This window comes from Episyrphus balteatus, chromosome 1 (assembly GCF_945859705.1).
Source record: "Episyrphus balteatus chromosome 1, idEpiBalt1.1, whole genome shotgun sequence".
NCBI lineage: Eukaryota > Metazoa > Arthropoda > Insecta > Diptera > Syrphidae > Episyrphus > Episyrphus balteatus.
Window position 1 is genome coordinate 2,208,115 of NC_079134.1, and position 13,709 is coordinate 2,221,823.

General features: G+C 33.0%; 1 protein-coding gene across 1 annotated transcript in view; it reads left to right on the forward strand.

Annotated features, from left to right (window-relative positions):
- The window catches only part of LOC129918815 (diencephalon/mesencephalon homeobox protein 1), an 83,134-nt gene that overhangs the window by 28,798 nt on the left and 40,627 nt on the right, over positions 1-13,709 (forward strand). Inside the window, exon 2 of the mRNA XM_055999560.1 lies at positions 820-943. Within this exon, the coding sequence (XP_055855535.1) occupies positions 847-943 (97 nt within the window). The 5' untranslated portion in view covers positions 820-846. The remainder of the gene's footprint in view (positions 1-819; positions 944-13,709) is intronic.

A 13,709-nucleotide genomic window follows, 5' to 3' on the forward strand; every position in this document is an offset into this window, starting at 1 on the left:
TCTTACACGAGTCAAAAAATAGTTTGCATTGAATCTTATACAAGTTAAATTGTGACTTGGGTGGTGACATCATTCGCATAAATAAAATAGTTTCAATGCTTCAAATCGGAAGGTAAACCATAAGACCTCAATAAAATAAGACCCCAAAACTCGTTTGAGACTTAAATTTTTATTTTTTTTAATAACTAGAACAAAAAAAATATTAAGTTAAGTTGGTATTTCTTAGTTTTAGGCCCAATTTATTCACTCTCCATTATATTTAAAATCTCCATTAAAAAATTGAAAACTGTCAAATCGCATACAAATTTTAAAATTTCCCTTTTTTAATGGAGACTTTTAATTTAATGGAGTGTGAATAAATTGGACCTTAATTAGTTTGGAAGTCAAAGTTTGTACTAGGCCTATAAAAATAAAAACACTAATTTACTTTAAAGTACCTACTCTTTTTATCATCAACCCCTTCACAAATCAATACATCAATTTACTGTGATTTTGTAAAAGTTTTCAAAAACTTCTTTCCAAAATCATTAAAAATTGGTATTAAAACAAAATAAATCATAAAAGCTCAAATAAATAGGTATGTACAAAATTTCGCCAATGGGCCTAGTATTTATCAAAACGCAATATTTATTTTGTATTCTAATAAAAACCACCCTGTTGTTGGAACTCAATTTCATCAATTTTTGTCTACACGCCCTCAGAGAATATCACTTCTGCATGTCAACAAATTAAATTAAATTTTCTCTCTCTCCCACCAAAATATATCCTTATACAACATTAATTTTGTTTTTTTTTGTGTTCTTGTCTAATTTATTTCAGCTGGGTCCTGCAGCAGCGGGAAGAGGAATGTTTTGCTACCACTGTCCGCCAGCGTTACATCCAGCTGGACCCCATCAACCCCGGCTGCCATCATTGGAATACCCGTTTGCTGCTACACATCCATGTACGTATATCTATCTATCTTGTATATGTTGCCATATTCGTTTTTGCTAATGAAGTTAGATATAAAGTTCGAGATAAGGTCCTTTTGACAGTACCGTCGCGTTGGTCGTACTCTACCCCATCCCGGAAGATGCGCCATGCACACATTAACGAATTATCGAATCAGAGATATATCGAGTTACAACAAGAGTAGATTCTCGCTAAAGATAAACTTCTAAAACATACCTACATACATTCTATAGGAGTGCTATATAATATGTCTATATTGATTCCAGGATCATCCAGGAGTAGAGCATATGTGAGCTCGAATATCTTTGTGAACACTTTATTATCACAGCACATAGCTACCTAACTTTTGCGTAACAAAGTTAAAGGTTCTCCCTGGAATGGTCCCAGTGTCTACTTGTAGATACAAAATGTACTTGTATTTTGTTTAGAGAGTTTCCATCATACACAAGTTAATGCACAGTCGCAGAACAAAATAATATCAAATAATACAACAACGATGTGCTACTTTGTTCATCATCATCATCGGAATTAACACACAAATTAAGTTTGAAAACTTGTTACAATCTAGATTGAGGAGACTTTTGCTGCCCGAAGGGATGAAATTCGATATCACTTCGATAGACAGAAATAGAGAAACTCGATTACATTCATTCATTCAGCATAGAAGTCTTATTGTATCGCTGCCACTGCTATTGCTGATGGTAAAAGTTATAGCTCAACAAGTTTTACCATCATCACCATCAAGCTGGTTATGCGACATCCAATGACATAGTTGGGGGTAGGGTGGTCGAATGGCTACCAGCTGAACTGGCGATTTCCCCAGTCATATTCCACAAATGATGTTAACAGTTTAATTTTTCTATTCAATTTGCCTATTCTCTTCTGGGATTCAAAGCAGACAATGACTGCGACGGATCCGGAACTTAAAATGTACTTTTTTTGTGTGTCTACATTGTATTTGCTGTTAGAAGCAGCGTTGTTATTTTATCGACGCTATAATTAATTTATTTGTTGTCAAATCAAAATATAAGTGATAATTTTTTTCCGAGTTGTTTTTTTCTTAAATTTTAATTTGTTATCAATTGGTAACCGATCTTCAATAACCATTAACCTATAACTTTTAAGGTTTTCGCCGACATTAGGCGTGTTTTTTCTAAAACTCAGTAGCTACTCATTCGCAAAACAATAATAAAAACTACACAAGTAGGGGAAAGTGGCCTAAAATGGCAACCCAAGGTAAAATGGCCCCCTTGCTAGAAATCGCGATTCTTTAGTTAATCTGGCAAAACCGACATACCTATACGAAATTTTAGCAACTTCAAGCCATTATTTAAAATTTTACAGGTCAAACAGTCTCTAAACACCTCAAAAAGTACACTCGTTAAAATATTGTGAATTTTGTTTTTGCAAAAAAAAAAGTATAAAAAACTTTGTATTTTGGAAAAAGAAGTTAATATATGTATGTAATAAGTTGGCTTAGAACGATTTTAGATTTTTGGGTATAAAACTTAAATTCAAAAAACCCAAAATGGGCAAAATACTTATTTTCACATTTTCATTTTTTGATAGTGACAATGGTTGCTAAACATAAACGACCTACAGAGAGGAAGTCCGGGACTGAGGAAAGTCCTTGATTCTGCCCAAAATCGGGAAAAAAGAGTCCAAAACATTCGAAGTTCCAAAAACTACAGTAAGGAGACCAGAAACCAACGTGAACAGGGTTTTGAATGACTCGCAGAAAGATTTGGGGGGGATTAAGTATCACTTGTTCCAAGAAAATGGAAAAAGGAACCCTTTGACTCGATTTGTCAATTAAAAGCACGTGTTTTTGGACAGTGTGCCATTTTACCCGGGTAAATTTGATCAGTGAAATTTGTACACGTCTTCAAAATTAAAAAATTTAAATACTTTTTGGAATTTTTTTTACTCGCAAAGCAAAAGAATGTGAGAGTAATATATTAAACTTTGAAAAGTGTATATCATTTATGTTTGATTGTTACTTTTTTTTCGACATATGGGACATTTTCCTTAGGGGGGCCATTTTAGGCCACCTTCCCCAAAGTATTTCTTTTTATTGTTTTTCGAATAAAATAAAAAAATGAGTAGCTACTGAGTTGTAGAAAAAACACGCCTATTCGAAGTTTTCAACTGACAGCTCGATAAAATACACACGTTCTTATGGGAAGCGACCCATAAGCGACGGATCGGACGGAGGCCGACGGATTCTACGGAAGAAGTAGCCCAACTTTCTTAGGGTTTTTGGATTATCTGCGTTATATATAGAAATATAAAGTTAGTTCACTACTGTACTCACCACGAACTTTTCGCTTTAAACTGCGTGTTCACCGGCAAACTGCCAGCGAGATGTTAGATGCGATTTGGGCTACGCAAGTTGTAGCGAGGCGGGGCAAGTTGGGAGCAAACCGTACTCACTGTATTCTTGGTGGTGTACACCGGTCATTGGAAAGATCATGACGAGTTTATTACACAGGGTCCCACTTACGAGACAGCTTAAAACAATCGTCCCGATTGAAATTTTGGTGTCGTTTTATTTCGATCGCTTCACGAAACAGGCGCGGTATATAGTGACGCTCTTTTGCTAAAACCTTACCTTGTTCGAAATGGATCCAGTGGTTTTCATCTGGATGATCGATTATATGCTCTCATATGGCAGTCTTTTCCCTTTATTTTTTGCCAACAGCGCTGATGTGCACTTGCAGACGTGTAGCAATGCTCCTCTGAGTCTGCCGGATACTCTGCCTATACGATAAACCTGTTCACTGCTCATAGCTTAAATAAATAAACGGTGTTGTTTGATTTAAATATTCCAGATATTTAAGTGAAAAGTACATCATTGTTACGTTTTAACAAATTAAGGTTCAAAACAACCACGGAACACTGACTACAGACAAAGACCTTTGTTCCAAATACGTATTCATTCTATTTTTTCAATAATTTCTATACTATCAATTCTATTTTTAAACGGTGTGTGATAAAAGGGAACATTGAGGAAAAAATTTTAAATAGGGTTGTATTGTATTTAAAAAAAATGATCTTAATCTTAAGCAATTTTTTCACTTTTCAGAACATTTTCATGAGATCGATCTAATTTTTTTGAGATAGATCTGAAAAAAGTATTCAAAAAAGTAAGAAAAGAGCTTAAGCTAATTTTTTTGCATTTTTTATTATTGCCTTGGATTAAAATTATCTAACTGGAAACTAAAACAATCTCAATGTAATGAAGTATTTTATCTTGTTTTCATCCGTTAATCGGCGGTGGAATCTTTGTATTCATTTTTCGTTGCTTCTGTTTCCTCACCTTCCTCTTTCGTCTTCACAGGCACTTAGGCTGTAGTTTCTGAATATTTTCACATTTCGGTAAAATTTTGCACATATGATTCCTGCAGACGAAACGTCTTCAATTTTTGCGGATTCACTCTATGCAAAGGAGCTACTATGCAGGTCGTCATTAAAGTTTTTCTTTCTTCCAGCATTTAATCGGTGAATAGTGTTGCCAAAAAATTTTTGAGGCAAGGAGCCGAATTTAAAAAAATTTGGAAACCAAAAATAGCAGTTTTCGAAAATATTCCAAAAAACTGATACAATTTTCTTTCGTATTTGATTTATGTACTTTTTATTTAATTTTCAGATATCTTTTGGATATCAGACTTAAATTTTAATTTTAAGAGCCAAATTTTTGAAAAATCGGAAATCAAAATTTAGAGGAGCTAGTAAAATATTTAAGGAGCTTGTTTGGCGATAAATTTAATTGAGGGAAATATGCACTCAAACTCAATTATGTTAAAAATTAATACAGTGATTTTGCTTTAAAATATGCTGCGAGTTCTCTTGATTGAATAAAATTTAAAATTTTTGACATCACTGGTCTACCTATACAGCTTGTCAAAGGCCTTTAAAATTTCTATCAATTTATTGTTTTTTGGGGTGATTGGCCATTGATTTGACTGTGTCCCATTCGATCTGCTGCTGATGTTCGTCCACATGGAATTCCTTAAAATCATTACAAAATTCGTTAATGGAAACAAGCGACCGTATATGAATCAAATAAATATATAAATATTCACCTCTGTGCGTTGTCATCGGTATGTATCGAAATTATGTCTACGAGAGTATTGAACAGAGAGAGAGAAAAAAAAATGCAAATTCCATTGCTTTCACGCTGAATTGAAGGTGACAATTGATTGTATTACGCTCGTAAAATATTTATCATAATTTGAGCCTGTCGCCCCATCGACGACGAATTCCATTAGGACCGAATTTCATTTTTTTTTTTTTTTTTTTTTTTGATTTAACTTATTTTTATTTTTGTGGCACCCATCCCAGTGAAGGTACATAACTTTATGAAAATTCCAAAGTATAAATCCCTGCTGCACTCCTTCCGAATCGATCAATATTACCTATCCGCACGACATAAAAGTATCTAGATACATCATAACAACCATCGCAGATACTAACTTGTGGAACTGATGGGGGTACCCGACGGACGGGGTGCGAGTATTGGAATGTATACAGGTGCGTCAGTGTGCCGTGCGTCGGCTGCCTTGATGCATCACCTCAAAGGCACAGAGATACCAGAATTATTGGATTCCCATTACAAGTGATTGCTCCGAGATTCCGATCCGATCCATTTCCGCGAATTATTTAGCATGTAAATCGAGATATGGTGTCGGTCGATGTCGGTGTCGGTGTGTTGCACTCATATAAAATTCCTTTAATCAAATAACCGAATTGATATTCGAGAGTATGTATGTTTGTATAAAATTACCATAGGTATGAGGTCTCTGATGGAATGTCTTGAAAATGTGTACACATATCTCCTCTGTGTATATCTATAGAAGGGGTGTGGATAATCCTAAGTGTTGTGGATTTCATTAATTTATAGTTTATATGTGAAAGTCTGAGCGCATGCACCTTACTTGTATATCTTCTGATGTTGTATATCTCCTAGAGAGGTGTCGGAATGTGAAATAAGGCATCTCGACCTGAATGCATTAGTAATCACTCGTATATACTAGATGTGAACATTCACTCCACTTACTCTCTCTCTTACTCTCTGTATTATACTCTTTTACGTAACCACTACCATTTACTTGATTAGAAGGATATTAAGCTTGCGGCTATCAACACTTCCTTTAGATCGTTACATCGTCATCATCATCATCATCGTATTTGAGGACCCAGACATGCAATAGTGCGATGGTAAGGTCGAAAGTTGATGTCTTCATCTCAGCCCTACACATGTATGTATGTAGAAACTAATGAGATAAACTCAAGAACTTGTAAGCGCATTAGCACGAAATGCTAAAATAATTTTATCCTAATGGGTATGTATAGGAATTTGTCCACCATCATCATAATCAAGAATAAGTTGTCTTGCACAAAGTAAAGTTGTTGTGTAGGGTGACCATCTTAGATATAAAAACAAAACAGATTAACAGTATGAAAGCTTATTACGTTCTCGTAATGTTATTTTTCCCATACAACGTTTTTCAGCCAAAGTTTGGTGTACTTATAGTTTAGCCATTTGTTTGGCATTTCAAAAACTTTCTTTTTAGACCAAACTACAAAGATATGACGGTATAAGTTATGTGACAAGACAATTTTTCCTTTAAAACAGGGTTACCATTCTAAAAATGGCAACCTTATTTTTTTTGTCAACTCTCCGACTTTAATCTTATGAACTCTTTGATTGCTATGTGAAACTTAACTTTCAGACAGAGCTCTTTTATATTTTTCCAGATTCCTTGTTGTTATTCAGAACTTTTATCTGAATTAAAATTTGTATGCGTGATAAAAAAATAACGTAGAAAAATCATATCGGTATCAAATGAAAGGTATTTTTACTGACTATAAATCTGTATTTTAACCCTTTGTTCCCGGAGTAACTATTTTAAAAAGTTTTTTTTCACGAAAAATTACAAAAATCTTGACAAAAAGTTTTGATATTTTCTAATTACACACCAAAACGAAAAAAATAATGATTGAACTAGTAATTACATTGTATAAGGAATGTTTTGAGCTAAGAAACAAAAGTTGAAGTCCATTTTTTAGTAAAAAAAAACTAAAAGATATAAATGCGCGTACAAACCAATGTATTTTACCAAAAAGTCTTATTAAACTAGTATTTAGATTGGAAAAGCAAATTTTCTGATGAAAAACATGTTCACATATTCAATAGATTGAAGAACCATTATAATCATTCTCTTTCAGTGTTACCGTTATTTAATTTTGTAGCTCTAAGCTTAAGGCTACTTGAAAAATTGAGAAAGCCCTCACAAATCCTGCATTTTTTTAACTTAATATTAACTTATACAGATATTAAATTTTTTGTTGGTCGTACTACTCCTAATGCAATAGCTCATCCAATAATTTTAAAATTTTGGTTATATCAATAAAAAATAAAAAATAATTAATAGGTGGTTTCAAAAAAAATCTCTCTCTAACCATCCAATTTGTGAGCGAAAAGTATCTACTATCAAAAATCAAAGAAAACCTGATTTACATTTAAAATTGAATTTTTTAAGGACTCTACCCAACCAAACGGAGCGAACAAAAAAAAAAACATAATAAAAAGGCTCAAATGCCCCGATTATGCCAAATTCAATTTGCTATTGAAAATGTGACACTTAAAACATTTTATTCATCGTTCTTTTGTATTTTTACATTCTCTCTCCATTACCACACTCTCTATGTCGAGAGGTCGACTACTCCCAATAGACACTCTCTGATGATGATGATCTCTATACCTAGTCTACTAGAATATATATGCACATTCAATAGAAAGGTATATGGGTATAAAGGGGTTTTTTTTCGAAGAGGGTGCACTGAAAGTGATACTCATCAGCACCGTGTTGAAGGGTTTTCCATCGTTATACACGAAAGGAACACCGAAAATAAAAAAAAGAGCAAACATTTTTACAGTAATATTTCCAATTTGCATATCTCCATTTATTAAAATTCATAAAAAGAATAAAAAATAAGTCAAAGAAGTTACACTAGACTAAAATACCTCTATCTCTACCTACTCTGTGTGTATGCAGGAGGGTGAGTGATTTCATCCCTTGCAGAGCATCCTTTTCTGTAAAGTGTGTATAGTTATAGTCACTTCAATTATTACCACCACCTCAGAGAGGAAAAGAAGAAGCAGAGCACCCTCATTCCAAGCTCGTCGACAACAAGATTACAAGCAATTTTCATAACGAGCGTTATATTAGTTTTGGCCTAAGTCCTTGGCAAGGACTTTTATCCTTGTGTTTGTGTATAGTAGTCTGCAAAGCAAATATACAGCATGTCGTGTGAATCGTGACATTCGATACGACGACGACGAAAAGTCGTCTTCATTTCTCTCTCTTATCCTTCTTCGTCCTTGATGATGGAACCAGGCACATTCACATAAAACAACAAAAACGGATTGATTCTCGATTCTCTGATTCTCTCTTGGTGAATCTTTCTTCTTCGAACTCAACTCGCCATCACCAGGCAAGCAGTAGTCACAGTCACAGTGAGAGTATGGAAATTCAATTATCCTTTTTGGGGAGGGCTGCTGCTGCCGAATGGAAATCCTTTAATGATGGTTATACCAACTGTCTGAAAATTGAATTACTTCCTTTATGTAACGATAATCATCAACAACAACAAAATGTTTGTGATGTGATGTGTCCTGCTAATGCTACTGGTGATGATGATGATTATGATGAGGATGATGATGGTGGTGATGTTTCTTCCACCTCTCAACTTTTGGTGGCCGAATAAACTCAATCGTAATTCGGAGGATGAGTGAGAGTTAATGCTGGTGGGTGAGATGGCAGGAGACAAAGACATGTGTTGAGATAATGTTATACCAGCAAAGTTTAATCTGATAACTTGTGTGTATACTGTGTATATGCAGGGTTGACGTGAGATGTCGAATTATCGGATTATTATTTAGAGCACTAAAATACTTATTTTTTTTTGTGTTTTTTGATAATCACGGGGATTGGAATTGATAATTGCAACAAAGGCACTTGTGGTTACACCCTTAATGGATTGGGATATTTTTTTCTTTTTTTTTTTTGCCTACTATGTATTTGGAAATATAAGATATTTATTTATTTTTAACACTTAGGGTTGTAGATTTTGAGCTTTTTTTTAGTTCAATGTTTATTATAAGTTTAAGTTACCCTTACCTAACATCAAGCCATTTTGGCCATTTCTATTGGTAACGTTCATGTACCACGAATTTTTTTAAAGTTTAACAATAAATAAGAATTAATTATTTCCAAATTTTTAGATACAGTCCACTCCTTCTGAATCGAATTTCCCTATAACTCGAACTTTTTTACCATTTTGAATAAAATTTTTTTAATAAAAAAAAGAATATATCAATCCCTCTAACTCGAATTTTCCTCCAACTCGAACCCGTGAAAGTTCAACTCAGAGGGAGTCGACTGTATTTAATTAATTAAGTAAGTACATAGATATCTTACATGTGTGTTAATACTTTCAATCAGGATTGGAAAAAACAAGAGGAACATTTTAAGATCAAAGAAATTTCGTAAAAATTACCTTGGCCCGAAACAAAAATGTAAAAAGCATTGGAATTTGTTTAAATAGGAAAAGATATAATCATAAACGGTTCGTTTTGTGTGATTATTTCTAAGTATCTTCTTTCATTTAGTACCTCAATTTTATTATGTAAAAATAAGTCACTCTGGCGTATACGTAACATTTTTCAATGAAAAAAAATTAAACAGCTGTTTGAAAATTTTTATCACTGACCAATTTATTGATCCAACGAATTCACCTTGCGGACTTGTTTCTAAACGGGTGAAAAATGTTCATAACTAATCATTTGAATTTTACAGCTTTAAAGCCGGATTTGAATAATTTTTTTTGTATATTTATACCGATAGCTCAATTTTTAAAGTGGTTCGCTTTCTTGTCATTCATTCTTCTGTTTAAAAAGTTATTGTATTTTTATAAAAACAATCTTTAACCCTCTGTCGGGACACGGGTGCGAATTTGGCAGGACAAAAATTAAAAGTGGTCACAAAAAAGTGTCTTTATAAGGTTAAAAAAATTTGTACATTTTTTTGAATTGTGAATATACAATATTCGAATTTCTCGAAATATTCTACATCAAATTCATATATGATTCTCTATAAAATAGTGAGACCGCAAAAAGTTCTAGCGACATGAAAAAGTATAAATTCGCAAAAAAGAGGTGTGCCTACAGAGGGTTAACTTAAATTTCTAACAAACGAAATATTAGATAGACAATTTATTTAAACCCCATATGTTAAGCGGATGCGTTGGGATTCAATTCTTAATGAATCTTGCTTAGAAAAAACATGAGATTTTGATTAAGTGATCTCGAAAGCATTGGTATATGGTAGAATATTTTTAAAGCTAAAATGGTTGTTTTCCAAAAAAAAAAAAATCTTTTCAAAGCACTTTATTGTTTATTGATTATTTTTTAATTATTTTAATTAAAACGCAGTATTTTGACACCAACAAAATTTATATTAATGTGATTACAACCTGTTTAATTGGACCACCCTTGGAACCGAAGAAAAGTGGTCCGATTAGGAGGTGGTCCACTTATAGAGGTTCCTTTTTAATCGGACCGGTCCATTTAGAAAAAAAAAATCATGTGTGCAATTAACACGTGGTAGAAGTGAAACCTTAAAATATCATTTTTCTTGCAAAAAAAAAAAAATAAAATAGAAATAATCTACCTATTTTTATTCTATCACCTTCAAATCCATGTTTTTTATATGACAACCTATATAAATTTTAAAATTTAAAATTTTAAAAAGTGGTTTGTCAAAAACCGCTTAGCTTTTTTTATATCAGTTTTTAATATTAGTTCTGAAGAAGGGTATATCCATACCCGAAACGTCGACTGGTACGAACTTTAACCATTAGAAAATACAAGCAAGACCTATAGCCCACGAAACAGTAAAATTTACTTTACTTTCAAAAAGGTCACGAAATAAGGAATAATCATATGTACATGAACATTGAACACACATGTTTCATATTTTTGACTTTTGGTCCAATTAAACAGGTAAAACAATAAGCAAATAATGTTATAAAGGTGGTCCATGGTCCGATTAGCAGTTGTCCCGATTATAGAGGGAAATTTGTATGAAAAATAACAGGGAAAGCATTAAGTGCGGTCCGAATAGTAGGTGGTCCGATTATAGAGTGTCAAAATTAGCAGGTTTTACTGTACAAAAAAATTAGGTCAGAAAACTGAAAAGGAAACTTAAACTAAATTGACTTTATATTTTATTAAAAAAAGCTTTCACTTAACCCCTTTTATTTTGGGCATTCTGGAAAAAATCTTTTTGGTATTAAAATAAGATACGTTTTTCTATTTGAATCGAAAAATTGTACTGGTCGGTCCACAGTGCGTCGACCTTGCCCCATTCAGATCTTACGTTGTGGTTTCGAATATTTTTGTTTTTATTTATATTTTTACAATAATTTTTTTTTCCAAAAAATTTTTTTGAATATCCTCAAATCGATGAAAAATCACAAAATTGACCGTAAACTTTCGGCTTTTCACCCGAGCTTGCTCATACTAACAGACATGTTCAATCATATCAAAAGCATCTTATTTTGTATTGCAAACGTTGAAAATATTGACTTTCTTTTATCTCATGAACGCTAAAGAGAAAAATACTATTAGCCCCTGCTTATCGCTAAGTGGTCTTTTCAGTCTGCAGAGACCAAATCTGTCTCCGAACCGAAAATGTTAAATTTAATTTACTGTGATTAAAAATAGAAGACTCTTCCTATCGTAAATGGTAAAAAAACATTTCAAAAACACTAAATTTACACCAAGTCGTTTTTCGAAGCTATAGTCTATTGATGTTATTGATTATAGTCTAAGAGCCGGCAGCATATTTTGGCAGTTTTGATATAACCGAAATTCGAGTGTGCACATATCTAGATATGCACCACAGTATGTCAACGGAACAAGTCTGGCAGTGATCTTTTTCAGCTTTCCCTTGCCAGACGCATCCAAAGTGCAGCAAAAAATCAATTTTTGGCGTTTTGGTATAACCGAATAAATGATACACCAAAAAATCATAAAAAATCCCCTGATTTCGAATCTGTGGGTACCGCAAGTTTCTTTTTCAGCTTTCCCCCCGCCAGACCGCTTTAAAGCATTTTTAAGTGCATTTTTCTAATAAAAAACCTAATTACTTATTTTCTGTTAGGTATAACCGTATGATGGTAACAAATTAATATTCTATGTCTATTCCAGGTCTAGAAAATATAAGTTTTAGCCATCTATTTTTCAGCCTTCCCTCTGCCAGACGCATCCAAAGTGCAGTCAAAAATCAACTTTTGGCGTTTTTCTAGGTATTACCCCAATAAATGATACACCAAAAAATCATAAAAAATCCCCTGATTTCAAAAATGTGGGTACCGCAAGTTTCTTTTTCAGCTTTCCCCCCGCCAGACCGCTTTAAAGCATTTTTAAGTGCATTTTTCTAATAAAAAACCTAATAGCTTATTTTCTGTTGGGTATAACCGTATGATGGTAATAAATTAAAATTCTATGTCTATTCCTGGTTTAGAAAATATAAGTTTAAGCCAGATATTTTTCAGCTTTCCCTCTGCCAGACGCCCTTAAAGGTTTCCCAAACAGGTTTTTCCATAGAAAAAACACCTAGTTTCTGTTTTTTTTCTTATAAAATTGAAATAATATTTTTTTGTTTAGAGTAACCATATGATGGCCAAATATTAACTTTCTCTGCCTTTTCCTGATTTAGAAAATGTAAGTTTAAGCCAGTTTTGTTTCAGCCTACCCTCTGCCAGACGCCCTAAAAGGTATCTCAATAGTACGGGAAAGTTAGATTTTGCTATATGGGGCATGGGGGTCTGGGAAAAAATCCGAAATGCATTTTGTCTTCAGGGATTAAAAGAGCATAAACCCAGGGATCGAAAGAGTCTAAAACCACATTTTGTACAACCGCACCAAGAATCATTTTGTTTGTCCCTATACAAAAAATTGCAATTTTTTGAAGTTTTTTGCCTACAGATCGAAAACGGTCTGTCAAATCGAAAAACCAATATTGTAACAAATGAAGGTAATTAAAAGATCTACAACTTTTACAACTAACAAATTAAAAAAAAAAAACGCTCAAGTAAATGAGATATGACAAAAATAAGAAAATCACTTTTTGACGTGTTTAAAAAAAAAACACCCTAACTTTTAAACCAAAGGGATAATCGACACGAGTCGTAAACCAAATTTTGTTCAATCGCACTAAGAGTCATTTGGCCGCCATTTTTTTTTAAATACATAGTTTAAATAATAAAAAAAAATAAATAGTTTTTCACATAACTCGCGTATTTTTGAACCTACAAAAAAAAAACAATGTATGACAAACTTGAAATAATTTAATTTTCTACAATATATGTTAAATAACATTTTTCGATTATCCCTTTGGTTTAAAAGTTAGGGTGGTTTTTTTTTAAACACGTCAAAAAGTGATTTTCTTATTTTTGTCATATCTCTTTTACTTGAGCGTTTTTTTTTAAATTTGTTCGTTGTAAAAGTTGTAGATCTTTTAATTACCTTCATTTGTTACAATATTGGTTTTTCGATTTGACAGACCGTTTTCGATCTGTAGGCAAAAAACTTCAAAAAATTGCAATTTTTTGTATAGGGACAAACAAAATGATTCTTGGTGCGGTTGTACAAAATGTGGTTTTAGACTCTTTCGATTCCTGGGTTT